Source organism: Amblyomma americanum, chromosome 1 (assembly GCF_052857255.1).
Source record: "Amblyomma americanum isolate KBUSLIRL-KWMA chromosome 1, ASM5285725v1, whole genome shotgun sequence".
Lineage (NCBI taxonomy): Eukaryota > Metazoa > Arthropoda > Arachnida > Ixodida > Ixodidae > Amblyomma > Amblyomma americanum.
In genome coordinates this window covers 284,551,819-284,575,773 of record NC_135497.1, presented here as the reverse complement: position 1 = coordinate 284,575,773, position 23,955 = coordinate 284,551,819, and the positions used below count along the sequence as shown (strand labels likewise).

Sequence of the window (23,955 nt, the reverse complement as noted above, 5' to 3'; positions counted from 1 at the left end):
TATTCTGTCTTGAGGGGGGACTAGGCAAAAGAGAAAAAAATACACACCGCACAATGTAGCACACCAGACAAGTAACACTGTTTAGAGTTTCTGCTTTTTTTTTCTCGCGCGCTTCTCTGTATCTATGAACTAGGTGTATCATCATAGTTTTGGTCTTCTTCCGTGCACATCGTTAGTACGCGGTCCCGTGTCTTCGCGTTTTACAATAGCACACACACAATTTAGAACGACTGCGTTCACTAAACTACAGTGAGACGCCCGAAAACCATCGCCGGACAGGAGTCAGCACGAACCGCAGCAGACTGCACACCATTCTGCGGCGTCTGAATCACGTAGTCTAGAGCGCCGATGCAGGATGCTCTGCGCGCATTTTCACAAAGCAAAAACAGCTCACGGAGGTAAAAGTACTACCGCGCTTTCCTATAAACTGTGCAGCGATCGTGAGGACCAGGCAAAGCGCAGGCAAGTTAGGCTTAATCACGCCACCCCGAACGTTCTCTGGTGGTACTAAGCTGCCGAGCTAACATGCAGTGCCCATGCTGCGCTGTGCAGGCTTGATAATAGCTTAGACGCTGAAGGAAGCTTAACTCGGAAAAGTGGAAGACACTTACGAGGGAAAATTTCGTTCAGGCGCTTGGCACGAAGGCGGCAGTGCGTGGCGTCCTCGGTGTGGCAGGCACCTCGAGCGGATTCAGCACGAGCTCGCTCATAGTAGTGTGCATACGAAAACAAGCAGCCGACGAAACTGAAGAAGAAGAGGAGAAATTAACAACGTAGAGCAAGATTCTGCCTGCGATGCGCCAAACGTGTGTTGGGCAACATTTTCACGCTTGCACGCTTTTGAATATACATGAAAACAAAAAAGGTGAGCTTGTGGTACCTGCGGTAACGTGGAAATTACTTCGCCCTTCTGTTCAGTCAACATTCGTATCAGCAATCAGGTAAGCTTTCGAGTCAAAGAAGAAAGAAGAAAAGGGCTTTATTCGGGGGGAGCGCCTTCGAGGGGAAGCCCATGAGAAAGGCGGTCCAGAGGAAGAAGTGATTATACGAAGTTTGACTTAATATTAATACGGGTGGAGGGGGAAGGGTTCTTTTTATACTATTCCCACTTCTCCATCGTTAATAAAACACATATGAAGAAGCTATAATTTTCACATCTGCAACATGTCAATACATAACACAAAAAGAGGAAATGGCAAGGAATAGGCTAGTAACTGCCACAAGAAGAGGCGCGGCGCCTGTCTTCGCGAAGGAGAGAAGGGCACGGAAACAACCCGCAAATTTAGAATAGAGACTGCAGTCACAGCAGGAATACTAAACGACAAGCAGCAACCCCAATTAATTCTTTATTCACAGAAGAAAGACATCGAAAAAATCAGCATGAAAATTTTTGCTAGTACGCGCGTTGTCGGGGATCCAATGTGGTCGACTGCAAACCACGTCTATACCATGTACTTTTCTGTCGGCAGCAGCACGGCGGCGGCTCTGAGAGGATGGCAACTTTACCCGCTTTCGTCTTTTTTTAAATCCTGGTGAAGTAAAAAAATACTGGTTTATGAAAGGGAACGTGAGTTAGCATGCCGTTTATGGTACAGTCACCGGAAACTGTCGGGAAGTTGGCACAACCCAGCCCCTTGCCGCGCTTTGTTGCACACGTTTAATTATCAGCTACCCTGGATACCGAATCGCCTCCTAGGTTGATACCTGGTCGTGCGCTCCTGTGTCGTTTGAGCGAATAATGGAGGTTGAGAATGTTTCATGACCATTCTGGCAGCTGGTTGTATGTGGTTCCTTTGATAAAAATGGTACCCTGCATTTTGCGCTTGATTAACAGTGTTGCTACTCTTTTCGTTTGTGCATCACAGGCAACCAAAAATTCGCACCCGAATGAAATGCGACTATTTATCAGTAGCGTGTGTGCTCAGGCAGTTTCAAGCGCCTCGGATTACTCCAGCAGCACGGCGCTTTCTGCAGTCGCCGCTGCAGATCATACGTGAACGCGAGCCATAGCCGCTAACTATACTCACGTCCCTAGATTGCACTAGCTTCACCAAGCGACACGCGCCATCGTGTTCCCTTTTATAAAGCCTTTAACTGTCATTTATGGTTACATCAAACACCCCTGAGCACATATCGTAGATGATTATGAGCACTGTTTATGAGCGATATGCTATGCCTCGACAGCCAGTATTTTATCTCAAGGTATGCTATTTTATTCGAGGGGTAGGGGTGCTGAGCAGCGCATGCCCAACAGAACCTCGACAGGAGGTTAGCAAAGGTGTTGGGGGAGCTTGATTTGAGGTTGGGGGGCCGGGCTCACCTGCGGCACCCTGGTTACCTGCCTGGTTATACAGAAAAGAAAGAAGCCGCCATTTTGTCTCAGTGGCTTTAGCGTTCGGCTGTTGAGCCCAAGGTAGCGGGTTTGCATACCTGTCGCGGAGGCCGCGTTTCGATGGCGGCGAAATGCAAACATACCTGCGTGACGTCACTGCATTTGTATTTCTTGTAAGGTGCTGGAGCATATTCTTGTGAAATATCTCAATACTTTCTTAGCAGCAAACAAGATCATAAATAAAGCGCAGCATGGGTTCAGATACGGCTTTTCCACCAACACGCAATTAATAGCGACCATCGACGAAATCACTAAAATTCTAGATATGGATGGCCAGGTGGACATAATATTTTTGGAATTCTCCAAGGAATTTGAAAGGGTGCCTCACAATAAATTTATCCTGAAGATGAAAACAATTGGTATACCTTCCAAAATAATCAATTGGGTTATATCGTACTTGACTAACTGAAAACAATATGTACACATAGACGGCTCTTGTTCTGAAAATTTAGATGTCTGCTCGGGAGTGCCCCAAGGATCTGTAATATGACCAGTCTTATCTAGTATTTACATCAATGATTTGGTCGACTCTGTCAGGCCAACTGCATCAGTTACACTGTTTGCAGACGGCTATGTCATTTTTAAAACCATAAATTCTTTTACGGATCAACTCGAGCTGAACGCAAATATACCATTACTAGCACAATGGTGTGATAAATGGGATATGATGATTAACATTGAAAAGTCTATGCATATGTGCGTCACTAATAAAAGAAAAAAACCGGACTTTTCGCATAACATGGGCGGCAAAAGGATTAAACAAGTAGTGGAATATAAGTATTTAGGCGTCACAATTACAAAGAGGCTTAAAGGGACGGCGCACATCGATAACATATGCTTTTCAGCTCGTAAAAAATTAGCCTTCCCGAAACACAAATTATGAAGATTGTCAAGTGGACTGAGAAGAAAGGTGCACAAAGCGCTAGAAAGTCTCACGTTGGAGTACGCTAGTATTGTGCGGGACCCTCACACGACGGTAGATATAGAAAAAATTGAAAAAATTCCGAGGCTAGCCGCGCGTCTCGTATACAACCGCTGCAAACGCCGGGACTCACCATCTGCTATCTTGCATGAAGCAAAGCTTGAATGCTTAAGAGAACGAAGAAAAACGGCTCGAATTATATTTCTTGGTAGTTTGTATTTTTCAAAGAAAGGCGTAGACCTCCCGGATTTCTTAACGGAAAAGTTTTCTAAGAAATCTCGTCATAAGCATAAACACTACATAGAACCCATTTTTGCCCGCACGAATACCTATAAGTATTCATTTCTTCCTAATACGATTACTGATTGAAACGCACTGTCTCATGATTCTCTGTTGCTTGCCTTGAATGATTAATTTCCACCGTCGAGTGGCGCTGACTATGACGCGCTTTGTTGTGATTCTTTCATCCTGGGTCTATTTACCGTTCCTTAGGTGTTGGTCGTCCTATTTAGAACTGGTTTAATCGTCAACTATGTTTTTTTTTTCAAGATCGAAGTTTTGTACTCTATTGTTTTGTACTGTGCCTTTCCTCCTTGGACCGTATTTGGTCGGCAGTATGTGACAAATAAAAAAATAAATAAATATTGGTTTATGGTTTACGGGTGTTAACGTCCCAAAGCGAATCAGGCTATGATAAACGCCGTAGTGAAGGGCTCCGGAAATTTTATCACGTGGAGTTCTTTAGTGTGCACTGACATCGCACAGTACACGGGCCTCTAGATTCGCCTCCATCGAAATGCATCCACCGCGGCCAGGACAGAACCCGCGTCCTTCGGGTCAGCAGCCGAGCGTCATAACCACTGAGCCACCGCGGCGGCCAAACACATCAAAGAATCATAGGTGCTTGAATATATTCCGGAGCCCTCCATTGCGGCCGTTCTCACGGCCCATGTGCAACTCCGGTGTATTAATCTCACATGCGACCACCGCAACCACAATAAAAAAGACACCATGAAAAGAAGCGGTAGTTGAGATTCACTTTACTACTCCCAAATAAGCACTGGGCCGCATAGAGAAGCGCACCTTGTTCGGTGTATGAAACACGCAACTTTTGTCACTTCAGAAGCCTTCTTTAGCTCAAGGCGAATTCTGCTTCAGTAACCACATTGCGTGAGTGCAGATTAAAGAAAAAAAGCTTTCCAAGCAAACTGCGCGGCCTTCTCTAGACGGAGTTGGTTTTAAGCACGTGTAGGATAAGTTTCACTCGCACGTGCATTTTTCAGGCACGCTTTATGTTCCACTATAAAGAAAAATCTGAATAATATTGTGCCTATATTTGGAACCACCAATTTTTCAAAAATAACACGAATGGTTCAAAAATTTTATGAATTCACGCATGGCGCACTCTTTCACGCTCATGTAATCGTGCCCTATATTCTTGGAAAAAACACTTATCCCCAAATAATTATCTTCTTTGCCATCCTAAGCTGCGTTCGCAATGAAATCAGATATCTTTCAGTAAAACATTCAACAGTATGAAAGAAAAACGTTACAGCGCGAGACAGGTCTTCAGAGGCGCACCGTGGAACTTCGTGACGTCCATCTTAATTTCTTGATATTCAAAAGCGATCCTTTTTTCTAGGCACAAAGTGGTCCAACAATTTTGTCCAGCAGCGATTTCTAATAAAGAAGGCATCGCTGACTGCGTGAAGACGGCTCTGGACGACACGAAATAAAATTAAACGAATGATACGCGAATGCGATATCAAATTTAGAGCGTCAGCTACGTTGTTTTCCCCTATGCTTTCGACAATTCAGAGTACCAACGTGTATATCACGAAGCGACAATTTGTTTCGTACCACTGCCATCCCACTGCGACCACTAGTTCGCCCGCCACGGCCCTCTGAAGGTCACTCCCAATATGATTTCGAGGAAAAAAGGTCGTCGGTACGAATCGCTCACACTCCCTTTAACCCGACTAACAACTTTGTGTGCCCGAATCGTTTCTACCCCTCCGAACTCTCTGCGCCAAGCGGGTGGTCCCCAATTTTGTCACCAATGGCGACCCCAAGTGGCACCAGTCTGGGCGCCCGCTCAGATGGCACTTATGTAATCCGGCCGCCGTGCTGGCCCGATAACTGCGCGCGCGGTCACGTAAATGGGGTATCAGATTTTGCGGACCTGTGTTGTTACGGCTATGATCACGTGTATTAGCCGCCAACTTGAAATCTGAGAATGAACGTAGAAATGGATGCGAAAGGAGCAAATGCAAGTAGTAAGAGCTAACTCACTTAAAATTCTGAAAACTCGCGTCCACAAGCATGAGCGCTGTGCCGCAAAGGTATATGAAGATACGAAAAATAATCCAGTATGTGCCAATAATTCCTCGTCGAAACAGCAAAAAAAAAGGCGCAGTACGATGCCCGCAGAATTTCGACTTTCGGTCGTGACCACAACAAAATAATTGTGTTCTGGTTTCCTATACGACTAACAAAGACGGCGAACTAGTCGACCAGTGGCTTCCTTGAGAGCCTGTCGTGACTTTTGTAGGGAGAGCTACACTTGGCTGCCAGTCCAGCATTTCACTGTGGTCCGGAGATGCCAGTTGTGCGCATGCGCCGTCACCACGGCTACCGGTGAGCAGCATCAGGTGCGGCGTACGCTTCGCCATCGCCACGGCCGCGCACCCGCTCCACCGTCGGAGCAGTTCGTGCCGTCACACAGATGAACAGTTTTGCGCATGCGCCGATACCATGGTAACCAGAGAAACCCCACAGGTGCGGCGCGTGCTTCTTCGTCACCTCGCCGCACGCCGCTCTACCACGTGAACCGCGCGTCGCATGCGCAGCATGGTGTATAAAAGGCCGAGATTTAATGGGTTGCTGTATCACAACGTTTCATATTGATGCAAAGGAGAGTCCAGCCGCTGCTTAATGGCTGTATAGAAAAGAGTAAATTAACTAATCGGATCCTGAGGACGCGCAAACAGACAGGAGCGGCTTGCCAAACGGAGATTCCGGACTGTCGGGCACAATAGATGACCGATAACCGTCGAGATGGAGCCCAATGTCTCTCTTTGCTAAACATACATTGACCACAAGAATCAGCCTTGGAGCGTAGACGTACCTCTCGCTACGTATATCCTGTCATAGCCGAGCTTAGCCACTGCCAATTTTTTTCGTTCGGTTTGTGACTCAAAAGTATACTCAATACACTGCCTTGAACACTGATGATGTTGAAGTTGCTTTCGGTAAACAAGGCTTTCACGGGGCTTTTCGCGATCCCCTTTATCGCACCTGGCCGAATCTTCGTACAGATCTCACAGTACTAGCGCACGTTCTCGTACGTGGACACATGACGCTCGTTGGAAAGCATTAGCTATAGATTAAAGAAGTCTGTTTCACCACAAGCTATTTTGTGACGCCAACACCACAAAACGCATTTTCCTCTTCCTTCATGACCGAATTCAGTCAGTGATTATGCACTGCTCACCTCGTTACCTATTATGGACAGCTCACCTCGTTTACTATTATGGACAGCTCATCTCGTTTTTGAAGCATAGTAGGTGCTTATGGGTGCAAGGAACTCGCTTCTTTTTGCGACGAACCAGCAGGCTCAGAGCGCATGCGTCAACTATAGGATACCAACAAGTGGCGCGCCGAAGCGTGCGATCTTGGGCAGTGACGCGCTGCCAGTGGGGGAACTTTTTGTTCCCGAGATCCTTTGGGTCAAAGGGAATGTTTTTCCTTTTTTTGTTGTTTCTGCTGCATTGCCGCGTGCGCTATCTCCAGGTCAAGCAGAGTGCAATGCACTTCGGTTTTATTTTATTTATTGAGCCCTCAAGGCCGAAGGCATTAAAAAGGGCAGCAGCTACAAATAACGAAATAAACAAACAAATTCAATGAATGATACAAAACAAAATAGTTTTCATTCTCTTGTTGCACAATTACGTTTGATAGTGTAGTTCAAAAATACTGGTTATCACCGATGTCCGCAGTTTCTGCAGGAAGGCGGTTCCATTCGCGTGGTGATCGAGGCAAGAAAGACTGAAATGTAGATATGGAGTAGCATGTTTCAATTCCAACTTTCTGACGATCAATGCTGTGTGGCACGCATCTGGGAGAGGAAATAAGGGCGTCACCTAGAATGGGACTATGCTACACCTTATGAAAAATTCTCAGACCAGTTAGCTTCCGGCGGGGTGCTAAGAGGGGTAAAGAAAGGGTAACTTTCGTACTTGTTATACTAACGATACTGTTAAGGTTGGACAAGGTAAAACGAGCAGCTTTATTACTTTCCGGCCCCTGCTAGGTAATGAGGTTATCATATTGGGGATCCTTTATGGCGGCGGCGTATTCCAGTTTAGAACGTATTACTGTTTTATAAAGTAACAATTTCGAGGAACACGGGAATTAGAAAAGTTACTGCGTACGTAGCCCACCATGCCGTTAGCACTGTTAGTAATGTACTCAGTATGCCTCATACAATTGAGGACACCCAGGTATTTGTATGAAGTGGCCGCTTCTAAGTGATCGTTATTTAGTTCGCGCGTCTTTATACTCGCATAATTCTACGCTTATCAGTGTTGAGTTCCACAAGCCAGCTTTACACCAATGAAAAATGTTAGAGAGATCACGTTGAAGAAGGTGATCGTCGTCGACTGATTTGATTTCACGAAAAACAATTAAGCCGTCAGCAAACAGGTGAATGCTAGATGGCACAATGAAAGGGAGGTCGTTAACGTAAATAAAAAACAAAAGGGGCCCAACCACTGATACTTGAAGTGCACCCAGGTAAACCTCACATAAAAGTGAGATATACTTGTTATAGAAAACGAATTATGATCGTTTAAGAAGAAAGTATTCGATCCAATTCAGGCAATTGTAGCCAATACTCAGTTGACTTAGCTTTAAAAATATTAAACGATGGCATACCTTGCCTAATGCTTTAGAGAAAACAAGAAAAATGCAGTCAGCTTCTGGTGCGCGATCTAAAATATGGTGAAGTTTTGTAGCAAAACAGGCATGTTAAGCAATGCAAGAAATTGACTTTCGAATACCACGTTCAGCCTAGCTTGAAAAGTGGCAGTCTATCTTAATATAAGTAAATCAATCATTTAATCAATAAATAACTCAAACCATCAATCAATCCTTTTTTATCTGTTTCACTCAAGGTGATGCTGTCAGCGGTATCAAAAAGCCAACGAGGCTGTTCGCTTGACAGGGACCACGCTCCCTGCTCGCATAATCTTTTCGACAGCAATATATGTATGTTGATCTAGATATTTTTCTTTATTCTTCTATTTTTTCTCGCGAGAACAGAAGTGCGTCGTTCAGTTGTGGGCTCGCATCTTTCAATGTGGGGCCGACTAAACCTTAGACTGCGCACGATGGCGTGTGTATGTCTTCCTCCGTCCTTTTCCATCTGCACTACCCTTCTGTCATTTACGGACGGTAATTGTCTTATTGACAGCCGTCTTAGCGCTCATGATCCATGTGGATGGGCTAAATGCTGTATTGTCTATTCATTTATTCATCTTAGTTGGTGAAAAATCACGGCCATTAAGCTACATTTTTTCCAAGGCTTTTACAGTTGTTAGAATAACGCACCAAAAAATTCGGATTTCGAAAGGTCCGCAACACGCCCATAATGTGGTACATCCTCGACTTTCCCCGAGTCCACACCAGCACTATTGATTTTGTCTGCATGTCCAGAAACATACTTCGGTAAGCCTATCATATGCAGGTCATATGAGCCTAGCTGGCCCATATATACTCAAGGATAGAATGCCTCACGCAATACCCGCGAATCTTTCAGAGCATCGCCTTCGAACATTGATGGGGTTTGAAGCATAATGTGAAATGCACAGCACGCCTCAGGATAACTACCACGCCACACGCCTATATTGGATCCACAGGAACCGCAGCGGTGCTCGCATTTCGAGAGGTTAAATGCACTATTCTGCTATCATGTCTCCGCTAACTTTAAGGTAGGCTACGGCAGTAACGTATTTAATTCTCTGAAAATACGTTGACAATGTCTCCTCCTTCTTACTGAACTGCCATTAAAGTCAGGGCATTTATCGATGCTATATAGCATCGATAAATACATGATGAAGATATCTTCTTCATCATGTATTTCTCTCTCATCGTTCATCGTATAATCCTATGCGGGTAACATACATACACAGTACAATAAGCGACGTTTAACGTCCCAAAGCTATACGTAGAGTATAAGGAAATGCCGTATACTGCGGAGGGCTCCGTATTTCTTTCGACCACCTGACGTCATTCAGCGTGCACTTAGATCGCACAGAAAACGGGCGCCTTTTGAATTCTTGTGTTAGTTCCTCCGCCGCTGTACGCGGACATGAACACCACGGACGTGACAGGTCACCTCGACTTTCCTGTGCTGCTTTTTGGAAACTGCCATTTAAGCCAATGTATTCTACAAGGGCAATCTTCCTCTTTTTCCTGGCTATCCTGGATAACACGGACAACCTGTCGTCGAACCTACGCGACCACTTATCTGTGCGCGCTACATGTGGCCATGTATACAGTGTACGCTTTCGAAAACATCAGTGCACTAGTCACGTGCACCAGAATTGCTATCCAGATTGGCTTTAATGTTGTTATCCAGGTGAGGGGCCCGGCTACGACCAGGTTATTGATGTAGTCAGATGGACGGGCGCGGAATAGCGGACATGGGTATATGTGAAAATGTAGACGCCAAAGGCATTCATGTCTCAAAAATGCTCGCCTTGTGTTCGATTAGTGCAGTCAAACCCCAAGCGGTCTAAATCCAGTATACCTGCACTCAGTGGACTCTCTCTACCCCTCCTTTCATCTGTTTCCTCGGGACATGGTTCAAGTGTGTACAGTGAGACACTCGTGTGCCTTTACTACCCTCATGCCCACTCCACAATCAATTAACCGCAGCGAAATGTCGGCCACACCTATAGCGGTACCACCTGCGATGTGTTTCTGCATGCAGAGAAGGTGGTGCTGCCGTCTGTGAAAAAAAATGCACGCTCTTGGACTCCTGGAAATTACTTTTAATTTTTGAGCATGACGAGTCAAAAGTTCAGGCCACACTCTTCGGGGCGTCCTCTTCGGCGCAAAGGTGCTGGGCCCAGGAAGGCTGTGCTTTGATTAGCGTGCCGGGGGATAGCGCGTCTGCACTTGGTAGGTTCCTCCTTGCGGGAAGCCCTGTGGGTAGCTCTGAAGTTGATAGCCGGCTGAGGCAGAGGGAGCAGCGCCGCCGTTTCCTGAAGGGTAGCTGTTGGCTGAAGGGTATCCGCTGCCTGAAGGGTAACTGTTTCCTGAAGGGTAGCCGGTGCTCTGGTAGTTGTTGCCTGCAATGCCCGATGAGAGCCACAATGAAACCAGTGCCCGCAACGTTGTACAGTTTCGGGGCGATAACACATGGCAGGCAAGAGTAAGCCTGATGAAAACTGCAGGCAGTCGGGTGGCGTTAAAAGGCAGTGCGTCTGAGACGGCAGGTCTATATCCTACGTTTGTCAATTTCTGCCGATAGCTGTTCCCCAAGCGTATCCAGGAAGCCCGAAGCAGTAAATGCTACACAAAGAAACAGGTTTGCGAGCAGACCATCGTAAAAGCCGAGCTTAACTATAGTTCGGATAGGTTTGTTGGGAAGAACCAGCCTGTGCTCACTGAAGCGGCACACACTTTAGGTTGGTTTATAAGGTTTAACGTCCCAAAGTGACTAAGATTATTATAGGTATATAGTGGTGTGAGTCTCTCGAGGCCATAGCAGCAAGCACTGCTCTTTCTCTCACTTTGAGCATGCATTTATTCCTCCATAACTGACAAAGTCGTTATTGTTTTTATCATTTGCTGCGTAGCTCAGCTTCAAAAGAAAAACTTTTAAAACGTAAAATAACGAAAGTTTTGTCACCCTGGGGCACAAATGCACTTCGTAACCGGAATAATGTGTCAGAAAGTGAAGGGCTGGTTCTCTTGCACATGAACCAACACATGAAAGAAATAGCGCATAAGATGCGTAATTGTTTATGCGCCACAAGTACAGATGGTGCTCACTGCTGCCAAAACTATACGGTTTCCATGCTAGGACGGCGCAGTAGAGGACGGCAGTACCGTTCATTACCAGAAGCAATACTTTGATGCTGGGAGAGAAGGACAAACAGGCCCAGCAAAAATTTCGGCGAGAAAACTGATCTCCAACTGGGCTCCTTCCGATTGGCCCACAGTAGCGAAAACCGCCTCGCAAAGCAGTCGAACTTCAAACCACTGCAGAGATCCTCAGCGAACACCACTTCGGACCAGCCGCCGCGGTGGCTGATTGGTTATAGCGTTCGGCGGCCGGCCCGAAAGACGCGGGTGCGATCCCGGCCGCGGCGGTCGAATTTCGATGGAGGCGAAATTCTAGAGGCCCGTGTACTGTGTGATGTGAGTGCACGTTAATGAACCCCAGGTGGTAGAAATTCCCGGAGCCCTTCACTACGGCGTCTCTTATAGCCTGAGTTGCTTTGGGACGTTAAACCCTTATAAAGCAAACCAAACCCCTTCGGACCACAGAAGCAAACGCTGATGCGAAGTGGCATTGTTAATTAACCCAAATATAGTATACCTGTACGTCGTGCCTACAGATATGTATCGAAATTCATAGTTTGAAACCGTGTAAAACCGGTAAGCTACAAAGTATAGTTACTTCAGATAATATACGCTATATTTTAGGCCTTCGCATTGCATCCAATCCTCAGAAGCATCTGCACACCCTGAAACACTGCTTTTTCAAGCCCTTGATCTGTCCACGCCAAAGGTTTGGTGAGCATAAGTGACGACGAAGCCACTGTGGTGCCACAAGGCTTGCTCGGTTGTTTAAGGGGAATTTTCAGTCGCGCCACGCGTATGCTTATTTGCGCGTCGACGAAGAGCGTCAGCACTCTCAAAGCCAGTATAGCTGAAAAAGTTGACACCTCCACGTGCACGGCATTCCAAAGGATACCAGCATACACAGCGAGTATCCAGCCTCATCGGATATGAGCATGTGGCGCTGCTCTTCACATTATCGCTGTGGGCAGTGATGGGAATTGCCAAGAGCAACCAGAACGCGTTTACTCTAGGCTTGCGCACTGCCCTGAAAACTAAACAAGTGCTGTACCTGTCAACCAGCCAATCTAATTCCTCGTTAAGCCCCTTAAACCATATCGTCAATGCTACATTGAACTTAGCAAGGCTGTCTGCTGGGCAAGCTGGAATATTTATTTTATTTATGTATTTGGAGATACTGTCAATCCTCTTTGGGTTTTTACAGGAGTGGTGGATCAAGGACCCGTATACAATTGCTCATACAGCCAAACGGACATTTGTATACAAGAGTATGCGATGACCACTACACAAAAAAGAGGAAAGCCCATGAGAAAAAAAACTCTAAAATACCGACATTCACGCGCTCACATTATCACAGACCTACATTTATACACATGAAGTAAAAGAAAGAAGCATTGGTGATGACATCACTTCCTAATTGTTGACAGTACAGAATTGCCAACAAGTTCAACAAATTTAACACTGCAAGGCCACACTCTGATCTAAAGAGTTCCAGTCACGCACAGCTCGCGGGAAAAACGAACTGTATGCATTATTGGCACAAAAATGTTCTTGCATTGTGAATTGATGCTTATGACGGGTTTCTCTGGAAGTATTGAAAGAAATATAGGTATCAGGATTTACTTTAATGTCGCTATGCAAGATAAGGTACAAAATTTTCAGACGTTGTAGCATCGCACGGCTGGTTAGTGTATGAAGCCCAATCTCGGTCAGCATCTGTGTCGATGAGTCCGTGCGCCGATATCTGTTGCAGATAAAATGCGTGGCCTAGCGCTGGATAGCTTCGAGCGTAGATGTTTGATTTTGGACTAACGAAAACCATGCCATGTTCGCATATTCCTAGATCGGGCGAATACACATCACATAAGCCAAAATTTGACTTCCCTCGTAGAGTACAGCAGGGCCCGTTTCAGATACATTAACTTCAGCGTCGCTATGTTTTCCACATAGTCGACCTCAGCTGACTTTCCAAGGCCTGATCAGACCACGAAGCCCAAGTACTTTTTTTTTATTCGAGAAGTGTGCCATGAGGTATAAGTTGAAAAAAGGAAGGGGGGGGGGGGGAGGAATGCACGGGATCGATAGTTAAAAGAAGGAGTGAAGAACCGTTGCGCTAAGGTAGTCGCAGAGGTTGCTAATGAAACGGCTGTCCATAGTCCACTTCACGTACTTATGTACTTACGTACGTAGCCCAAGTGCATGTACTCGTTGACTGTCTTGAAGATCGTACTGTCACATCCGTACAAAAAACAGATCTTAGATTTCTTTTTTGTTATAGACATTCATACTGTTTTGTTAATGTTTATGGCCAATTGCCAATTCGTGCTCCATTGGGCTATCAAATCAAAATCCTTGTTGAGAGCAATTTGGTCTGGTCGGTTCAGAACTTCTCTATACAGGACGGAGTCGTCTGCGAATAATCTAGCCTTGGAATCCACCTGACCAGCTATGTCCTTTATAAACAAGAGGAACAAGATAGGCGCTAAATCGGAGCCCTGTGGTACATTGGAGAGGACTGGCACTGTTTGGGAAGTATGGGCGTCGAATTTAACAAACTGGCGGTGGTCAGATAAATAACAGCTGATCCATTGCACAACTGACTCATCCCCTAAAATATATTTGAGTTTCTGAAGCAATTTTGCATAGCAGGCACGATCAAAGGATTTTGAAAAGTCCAGAAAAATTACGTCTATTTGTGTTTGGTCATTAATTGCTTTACAGAAATCATGTAGAATCTCAACAAGTAGGGTGACGATTGACAGACCACTTCTGAAGCGATGTTGGTGAGGGTAAAGGATGTTATTTGCTTCGACAAAGTGCGCAAGAAATTTCAAAATTATACGTTTTAAAATTATGCAGCAGGTATAAGTCACAGAAATCAGCCTATATATTGACCGACAAGAAGTATCTCCGGACTTTAAGACAGGCACTATTTTTGCAATTTTCCAGTCCGCTGGGAGGCATTGTTCCCTTATTGATTTATTGCAAATTAGGCAATAATATTTGGTTATAGGTTACGCATAACGTTTAAGAAAGCAATTTGGGATGCCGTCTGGGCCATTGCACTTTTTGTCTTCAAAATTTAACAGCAGCGAGAACACTCCTGCTTCAGTTAAAACTGGTGCACCTAATGCATCGCTTTGCTGCATAATTTCTGGTCTGTAATCATGCATGGTGGCGTTATCAGGAGTAAATACGCAATGGAAGAAGGCATCGAACGCTTCAGCTTGTTTCCGTCCGTCCGTCGGTGACAACGGTTCTGGGGGCTGTCTTTGTTGCTAATAGCGCCAAAATTTCTGGGGCGAATATTTGATAAAATTGCTGAGCGTTGCACCGAAAAAGCGTTGTTTGAGTGCTGCTGCTTGTTCCTTTCTCTGTTTAATGAATTCACTTTTTTATGGTAATCTGGAACTGGGCCTAATTTATTACATTTCCTTAACACTTTAATTCTGCGTTTTAAATGGATCACTTCACGTATAATCGACGGGTTATTTTATTTGTAGTCTTTATTATATGTGGAACAAATTGCAGTGCATTACATGCATGCTTTGAACTGTAACCAGAATTCATCAAAGCTAGCAGACACCTCCGTGAGGAGTTCGTGGAAATCGTAGTACTCCTGGGCAAGGTAAGTCATAATGGCATCATTATCTGCTTTGTTACGTACACGCGCTTTCTAGTAATGCGTTGGAGAATTTGATTTGTAATCGATAGCGTGCACAGAACCATATCATGGTCAGATAACCCTTCTAGTATATCAGCATTAATCTTTCCTTTTAAGCACTAGTCACTGACGAAAAAAAGATCTAAAATGGAACTTGAAGTGCCCCGCACACGAGTAGGCTTGGAAACAATTTGGGTTAGGTTGAAGATAAACAGAAAACTGAGCAAGATATTGTCTGTAACATTCGATGGGCCCAAAAGAGCTCCAGTTCACGTCTGGGAAGTTGAAGTCTCCTGCCATTATTATGACACTTCCCACCATGTGCCTGCGCATATAGTCTAGAAGCTGTTCAAGATAACACACTTCAGCCTGGGGGAGGGGGGGGGGTTGTATACGGCGCCAACGCAGACGTGGCTCCGGCCTGTTTGGATCTTACACCAGACCGCTTCTACACCTGGGACATCTGGCATTACTGAGTAGCTCATGCCTTGTCTCAGGAGCAAAAGAAACACCGCCGCCTCTAGATGCTCTATCTTTTCGCACAATGGCATAGCCCGGGAGAACCAGTTCGTGGTTTTCAATGTCAGCGTGCAGTCATGTCTCCGTCAGGTAGATATCACGCGCATGGGCGACCACGAGCGCCTCTGACTGTTCGATTTTGTGCACAAGGCTGCGCGCTTTGACAATGAGGACAGTTACGGCCGACGACGGTTTCGAGTTGCCTTGGCTGGTCCGTCGTCCGTATAGCTGTTTTGCAGCAAGGTGCAGTGCGTGGAATCTGTTTCTAACCGCCTTTTGGTTCGTACTTATAAGACGTCTTTGATTAAGCGCACAGAAGGCGAGGACAATAGAAAGGGCGGTATTCACTTATGAGCCACTTTCAACCATTTTTTGCTCTACTTTCGCTTTGAACCACGCCCCAGAATTGTTGAAAGTAGCCCCAGTGTGTGTATCGTCATTTTAACTGTCCTCGCCTTATATGTACAGCCGCGGTCAAAAATACGCGGCCCACGGCTCCGGTGCAAGGAGCGGCTGCGGGGCCGCACCGCGGCGCTGCTACCTCCGTCGGGCTACGTCGGTCGCTGGCTGCGAGGGTGCACAGAGTGACGACAAAGCTTCGCCCTCACTCCCTCCTGGGAACGCAACACGGCTGATAATTGTCAAGTGAGGCGTTCTGCTGAAGGGGAGTGCGCGCGGTTCGCCGTTGCCGCCTCGATTCTGCTTCGCTCTCGTATGTCCCGCGCGACCATGCGTGGTGAGCCTTCGTGCAAGGGCATTACGGTGCTCAAGAAATAGCGCAGAACAAGTTATTGTCGCGACAGGACCCCGGTCTGTGAACTCGGTGAAGGCCTGTTTTGTTTCTGGTGGTGTGTTACTCGTAATTTCGTTGCAACAGGAACGTGCTTAGATTTTTTCTAGCTTTGAATTAACAATTTTAAAGGAGCGAGCTCCAGCTACTAATTAAAGTTAACCCGACCAAGCACCGGGCGCTGGAGTGCGGCGTACACGAACGCGAGACGCGCGTAAGTATGGAATGCGAACCGAACTCGGACTCGTCGCAGGCAGACGCGCTTAGTCGAACTGCAGAACGCGCGCCTGCCGTAGCCAGTCTGTGCACAGGGAATACGAGATATCCGAGTTGGCGATGAAAGTCACACGCAGCACGCATTGCAGAGCTCTCTTTCGTACGGACCGTCAGCCGCGAAACAGTTGAACGCTGCACTTAACATTCATCAGCCGTGTGGCGTGCTCAGGGAAGAGTGAGGGCGAAGCTTTGTCGTCACTCTCTACACCCTCGCACTGAGCGCCCGACGTAGGTAGCAGCGCCGCGGTGCGGCCCCGCAGCCGCTCCTTGCGCCGGAGCCGTGGGCCGCGTATTTTTGACCGCGGCTGTACTTATTCAAAGATATGCTGTATTAAGCAGGAACTGAAACGCAGCTAAAGTGTCCACTCTTGACCACTTGCAGCTATTCGCAGAATCGCCACAACGCACTCCAATCCACAACCTCTGCGACAGCCCGTGCATTCTTATGGGGTGGTCCTAAGAAAGTGATCGACTATATATATCGTATTCACAACTTGGCTATAATAAAAGAGCAGAGGAAGCAAGAGATTCGGCGGTGCTCACCGAATGGGTAGTAATTTTGGCGGCTGGTGTCAGCGTTCACCGGTGAGGGGCACCGGTTTGACCACGCTGTGGCCGCCTGCTGGTAATTGGCCCATGGACTTTTGGAGAACTGCTTGTCTGCATGGGGCGGGGAGAGAAGCGTCTTGCGAGTTTGCGTCGCGCGCCAGCTGCCCTGCGGTTACGTTCTGTAGAGGGACGATTAACATTCGGAATCAAGCCACCTCGTCACTGTCGCCTGCTTCTACCTCCAGAAATCAACAAAGGCCAGGCCATCTTATTCTGCAGAATTCCACGTGGCCAGACGGCATGTTTTTATAATGCTACTACAGCTGCTCGAGAGACATGTCGCAGTCGCGAGAATGTGCACAGAAAGATCCACAGTGGAAGAAGCGAGATTAACTAAAGAATTATGGCATCACGAAAACTCCGAGACATGTTCTCCGAAAGGTTTGACCACGTCCTCTTTTTCAATGGTGCGCACCAGTTGCATGGTGGACGCCAGCGCTATGTGCTGAAGTGAGCAGCACGTTCGCTTTATCAGACTTAAGCGGTTGCGAATATACGTATGTCAGAATTTGCATTACCAGAACGTCTAAAGGGCTCGTCCATAAGCACACACCTTTCGTTCGCACGACCTGCTGAAAACGTGGGATTCCTCCTTTGACATGTACTACCATACAAACTAGCTGTCACACGGTTGTCACTTCAATGGTCGGATACAACTAAAAAACAACACCCTTAAAAAGCGGCCATCCAGGCAATGACGTTGAGAGTTTGTCATTACGTCATGGCTAGTCCCTTATTGAGTGTGACATCGTAGTTGTCTGGATGCCTCCGTGAAATCGGATACACCGCAACTTCGTGACAATCGGTCGACGCCATTGGCTGGAGAGCCACCTTTGAGGGATGTTTTTCGCTTGGTCCTTGAATTTCACATCTGACTAAAGGAAACGAAGCGACTGCGCGCACACTGACTGCGTACAAGGTGCTCCTCACCAGTTACAACACATTGTAACGGGTCAGGCTCAGTGGGGCAGCACAGCCCGCGCACTCGACTTACGATTACAACTTACGGCTTCCTGCACGTTCCTCGTTCCCCGAAGGCTGCTGCGCAGTCGCCCCTGGAGCTCGAAAAGCCCGGTTAAAGCCGGGTTAAAACAGCTTCAAAGCAAACCGCATGGCCTGAAGGCTTTTAACCAAGCCTGTCCTCATGCGACACAGTGTCATCCTTTCCACGAGGCTGTAAAACCAGCTGGCACATAAAACGTTTCGCCTTGAAGGAGACGTTTCTTCGTTTCTGAGGCGTTTTTCTCAGAAAGGTAGCCGTCGGATGCACGCGTGCGTTCCGCCGCACCTACTATCAGCGATCACGAACGAATTACGTCCGTTAGAACCACGAGCACGAAAAGGAGCCTGGGAGCCCGCTTAACAATCGTTAACATTAAAGGTGCATTTCAATCAGTGATCCGCGGTGCATTTCCTATTTTTTCTTCCTCTGCGAAACGAAAAGTTTGCTTCGTTTGGCTATTTTATCAGATCCTGAGTTTTTTTAGAGGGACGGAGTTCATGCTCCTTTCCGGATTTAGAACTCTACTCCGGATCGCTGATTTGAATGCGTCATAAGAAAATCAACTGATCCCGCCATTCAGTGTCACTGCGTTCCCACACGTACGCTGCTTGCTCGGGCTGGCAAAAAAAAATGATGCAGTTAAAATGGTTAATTGGTTTTACTCTCATCTGCAAACTAAGAGAATTAGACCCACGACTTGTTTTATGTATCAGTTACAATTTTCCTAGACTAATTGCCTATGCAAATGATTATTTACCTGTGACTCTGCAAGGTAATGTGCCCAACCAATGGCACGGCAATCAAGCCAGAGTATGGCGTTGGGTAAACTGTGCCGTGGTGAGGCGCGAATGCATCGAGGATGTACTTACAAAACACGAGAGAGCCCCATGCAAAATTATACCACACCAATTAAAAACCGTTGCCTCGCGAGAAGCTTAATTCTATAGCACGCCAACACACGAAGCAAAATAGTCAAGGTCCCATATTCTCTGATTATCGTGCTCCACAGTTTGACTGTACGCAATACGCCACGAAAATCCTAAATAAGTGAAAAACAGAAGTAAAGAAATAAACAAGGCGCTCCGGCTAGTAGTAATTACAAGTAATTTTTTTTACTTACGATTAAACGGGCCCATAAACTATCGTTTCCTGCTCTGCATATAAGTGCTAAATTTTTCCAGTCTTGGAAACCCAATTCTAGCCACCAGCACGCAACCTCCGCTAGCCGGCTACCTCGCACCGAGAGGAATGTACGCCTTCATTAAATGCATCAGACAAAAAAATCTGAAAACGAAGCAGCGCCTGCTGTAGTGTAGTCAGCCATACTTCGAGCGCGTGCCACCAGCGGCGTTCCATGTATTATAACGAGCGCGCTCCTGTAGCTTCCAGCATGCTAGCGATGCATGAATACGAAGGCAGCTTTCGTTAGAAGCGGCAATGAAGCTCATACACGCGTGAACCCCCCCCCCCCCCCTACACACACAAAAATTTGAGACAGTCGATAGAGTGTAGACCCAGTATCCTGTCCAAAGAATTTCTTGTGCGGGCCGCGCTCGCAGGATACCCGCGGTAATGCCGCAACACCAGCGCCCCGCATAATCCCGTTTCAAACGAACCAGCAGTGGCGGCAGCGTTGGACGACCAGGTAGTGGTCGTGTAGCCTGTCCCAGGGTTCTGCGGGTAGGCCGAACTGGAAGTCGTCGGCACAGCAGCGTAGCTTCGTGAACTTGGGTAGCCGGGCGCCTGCTGGTAGGCAGTCTGGCCTGTCTGCGGCGGCACGGCGAAGGCCTGCGCCGGGTACCCCTGGTAGGCCGCTGCCGCCGCCGCTTGACGCGCGAACTGTTGCAGCTGCTGCAGCTGCTGCTGCTGTTGCTGCTGTTGCTGCTGCTGCAGTTGTTGCTGTTGTTGCTGCTGCAGTTGGTGCTGTTGCTGCTGTAGCTGTTGCTGCAATTGTTGCTGTATTTGTTGCTGTTGCTGCTGCTGTAGCTGCTGCTGCAGTGCAGCGGCCGCCTGGTAGGCCTGCTGGTAGGCAGCGGCTGCTCCAGGCGGATAGTAGCCCTGGTTGCTCACAGAGTAGCGCTGCTGCTGCAGCTTCTGCTGCTGCTGTTGCTGCTGCTGCTGTTGCTGCTGCTGCTGTAGGGCAGCTGCCTGCAGGGCGCTGGGAATCGCGACGAAGCCCGGTTGAGGCACCTGCCGCGTCTGCGGCTGCAGCTGCCGCTGTTGCAGCTGTTGCATGCCTGATGTCTGGTAGCCCTGGGGGCCAAATGGATAGCTCTGCCCGCCCGCGCTGGAGGTGGTACCGAATGCCTGGTAAGCTTGACCCGACGGGTAACTCATCCTCTAACACCTCCTGCGAGCACCAACGTGCGAGAATCTGCGCGTCAGGGCAGAGTGCGCAAAGACAATTACTTGTCTCTCGGTAGGCCAGAATACAAAGTATGCATGAAAGCTTCGTTAAAGAAGCCCAAAGCCCTCAAAATGACGCTAATATTCTCAAATCTCTCAATGCTTTTCACACTTTCGAGGGCATACGGCCCTCACCCTTCATTCATTGCCGGTGCCTCAAAACCTTTGGCGCCCCCCGGCAAAACAAAATAAATAGCTTTAGTAAAGTCACGCGGTAACTATAATATGTCAAGCACAATATCTCTCGGCGACCGGCAGTAAAAATCCTAAAAAGAGCGACACATGAGCAACAGGCATGCGCAAAGGCGGCTGAGTGGCTGAGGCGCTCAGTTTTAACGAAGGCGTGAGCATCGAGGCGCCCTCAAAGATTCGGACGGGGTCAAAAGCAAGGAAAAAAGGCGAGGACGGGCTTTTCCTCCACTGCCCTAAGCTTAAGAGCTCCGCGAGCACACAAGAAAAGCCAAAGGTAGCGCCTGGTAGCATGCAGCACCCGCTTATTTTAAACATCATCATACAACCCTCACAAAAGTTTCACTGCGGAGCGCGACGGAACGTTCCCTAGATGGGGATTCATTTTCTCTCCTACATGAGACCGAAAGGATCGTTGAGGCGAGACAATTTTTTCATATAATTTTGTCAAAAACTGTGTGATCCGCAGCCTAATTGGGCAACAAAGAGTTGTCAACGCTCACTAACGCGAAGGTAGCCTCGACTCAACCGCTCTAAAAGGAAGGACCAAGCGTCTCGGAGCTAACCCGCACGAAAGGATGCCTCCGTGATCCTCATAGAATGGGCCTCGCGCGACGGGTCAAATCTGAGATACCCGGTACTAGCTACCGCTGTCGCACCGCTTGTTGCATCACCTGCGTGAAGGCGGCCGGGTCTCGGTCTACTCACAGGGCTACCGGTGTCCTTCGGGTCTCCAGCTGATGCCAATTCACCGAGGCGTCCGGGTCAAGGCGCGAGGTGCGATTCCACTGCACGCACCGCCACCTGCGTTTTGCTTTTCTTCTTCCTTTCTCGCTCATCGAGCTTAGGGCGTGGCGCGCTGCCGGAACTCATCCGAACGCGCTACGCGTCGCAGTGATTCCGCTACCTCGGCTCACAGTATCCTTGATGCGAGCTTGACGACTAGGACGTCGAGGAGAACAAGAGGCCCACATGTTTCACCGCGAAGCCAGCCCTCCGGGAGGCTTTTTTTTTTCTAATCCAGGCATCCACGCCCAAGTAGCTGCAGTGAAGAGAAGCGAAGACGCCATAAAGAGCACAATCGCTTATTTATATAACAGAATACAACTTTAGAAAAAAATGGAGGGGACACTAAAGCTCTGCCTTAAAAGTATGACTCGATAGCGTAATCGGTTGGTTCCCGTATATGCAGAAGGCGATTCTCTGCTTTACATTCATAGATCCAAGAGCCCCAATACCCCTCCTGGCGCTTTGTTGGAGCGGTTATGCGATGCGCCACTGCCCTGCCCCAGCGGTGGGCCTTGTGCGGCCCAGGTTGTTCTTCCTCAGCGACGAATCATTAATTTCGATGCCACTTTCCACTGTGGGCAGCTTGCTCACTATTCAATGGGCAGGTTGTCTTTTTTCACATGTATTTCGTAACAGGCCCCTCATTTCTCTTCCTTTGTCTGCTGAAAAAAACGGTTAGCTTGCTGTGCTGTTCATGTATTTCTCAACTGAACACATTTTTATCCCTTATTTCTCAGTTTGGTTGCCTCCCACGTCCTACTTTCAATGCAACAATGGCTTCCGGAAACACCTATAGGTCGGGATAAGACCCGTATCAGGCTATTAACTGACAACGTAAGTCGGGAATTAGACGCTGGTTCAACAAAAAAGAAACGCGATACGAACGAGGATACATTTTGCTCCAAGACACTAGCAAGGAATGATTATTTTTGCTCGAGGACAGCCGTTTATTTATTTATTGTACCCTCAAGCGCCGTGGCTTTGCAGTTGGGTGTGGGCTAAAAAAAAACGAACAAAAGTTACACAAACTTGGCCAAGGCAAGCCATAGAAATAAGTAGATAATGAAAAATAATAAACCTGATTTAATCATGAATAAGGCTAAAGCAATGCATGAAAAGAACAACAAAAATATTTTTTAGACCCTCAAGCCATGTACACTGCCACAACTAAAATTTAACTGAACAAAAGCTAACAAAAAAAGCGTAGTCAGAGGTGCAAGCGATGCCTGCTGGAAGCTGGTTCCAGTCGGTAGAAGTACGAGATATAAAATAACTGAAGAAGGCGTTTGTGCGACAGTGTGTAGAAACAACCTTGTGGGCATGATCAACGCGCGATGAGTGTTTCTAAGCCTTTATACTTGATGTATATATACCACCCTGCTATGATCTTGTACTAGATCGCAGTATCTGTAAATAAATAAGTAAATATATAGTTAGGAGCGACAATGAAGCGTGGAAACGTAAAGAATGATGATCGTAGATTTTGTGGAACAAACACACAGGCAAGTTTTCTTCACAATGATAGACTTTCAATGATAGACAAAGATAGACAATTATAGGCAGTGATAGGCTTTCAGTGCGGTCATAATTTGAGAGAATAAAAAGGGCAGGGTTGTTCTGAACTAGTTTTAGTGTGGAAATGTAGGATGATTGGTATGGGTCCCAAATGCAGGCAGCATACTTCAACTCATTGAGAACAGGGGTCTTATTAAAGCTGTGGTTTTAATGAAGATGGGGGTTTGCTGATGTTACAACGCAATTTTTTTAGCGCGTGAATTGCATTGCTAATTGTTGTTTCAATGAGCGCTTTTCAAGTCAGCGACGAGGCAATGAGCACGCCCCGTTGTCGATATGACGAAACAGGACGAAGAGGAACATCATTGGGCGAGCACAAAGGAGGACTAGTAGCCTCTCTCGAAATAGTCATTACTTTTCGTTTATTAGGATTAAATTCCATTCGCTATTTGCGACACCAGTGAACGATATTATTTAAATCAGACTGCAAGGCCACTATGTCACTGTCCGCCTTGATTTCGCGATAAATTACACAACCATCACAGCCCAGATATCTAGGAGATGATGCACTATTAGGCAAATCATTTATATAGATTATAAATAATAGTGGACTTTGAACTGAACCTTGGGGAACACCTGTTGTTTCTTCAGTTAAGAGGGAGCCATAGCCATTAATACAACCTTTGTCCATAAAGTTTCGAGGCTGATTTATTTTCTTCACTAGAAATGATTCCTTAAGACAAATGTTGGTGCTAAATCCCCTCAATGAACTGAAAGTAGCGACATC

At 47.0% G+C, this 23,955-nt stretch overlaps 1 protein-coding gene across 3 annotated transcripts; it reads right to left on the bottom strand.

The window, feature by feature from the left end:
• Window positions 1–10,348: 10,348 nt before the first annotated feature.
• LOC144097647 (uncharacterized) lies at window positions 10,349–21,679 on the bottom strand. Of its 3 annotated transcripts, none has more exons than XM_077630309.1 (4): window positions 21,573–21,679; window positions 19,886–20,643; window positions 17,201–17,317; window positions 10,349–10,669 (listed from the first exon to the last, which is right to left on the bottom strand). In XM_077630309.1, exons 2-4 carry the CDS (start codon window positions 20,604–20,606, stop codon window positions 10,467–10,469), a joined length of 1,041 nt encoding a protein of 346 aa, XP_077486435.1. In that variant the 5' UTR covers window positions 20,607–20,643; window positions 21,573–21,679; the 3' UTR covers window positions 10,349–10,466. The 3 variants fall into 3 exon arrangements, with proteins under 3 accessions (XP_077486435.1, XP_077486428.1, XP_077486441.1); XM_077630302.1 differs by having other exon boundaries at window positions 19,886–20,619; XM_077630315.1 differs by having other exon boundaries at window positions 19,886–20,619; window positions 21,539–21,678.
• Window positions 21,680–23,955: the final 2,276 nt, after the last annotated feature.

What these genes read in the sequence shown, in the direction of transcription:
- LOC144097647 (XM_077630309.1), bottom strand. Translation starts at nt 20,606, where the DNA reads ATGAGTTACCCGTCGGGTCAAGCTTACCAGGCATTCGGTACCACCTCC. An exon ending in CAACGCTGCCGCCACTGCTG is followed by an intron (nt 17,318 to 19,885) that starts GTTCGTTTGAAA and finishes CGCCCCATGCAG; the next exon opens with ACAAGCAGTTCTCCAAAAGT. An exon ending in CCAAAATTACTACCCATTCG is followed by an intron (nt 10,670 to 17,200) that starts GTGAGCACCGCC and finishes CGGGCATTGCAG; the next exon opens with GCAACAACTACCAGAGCACC.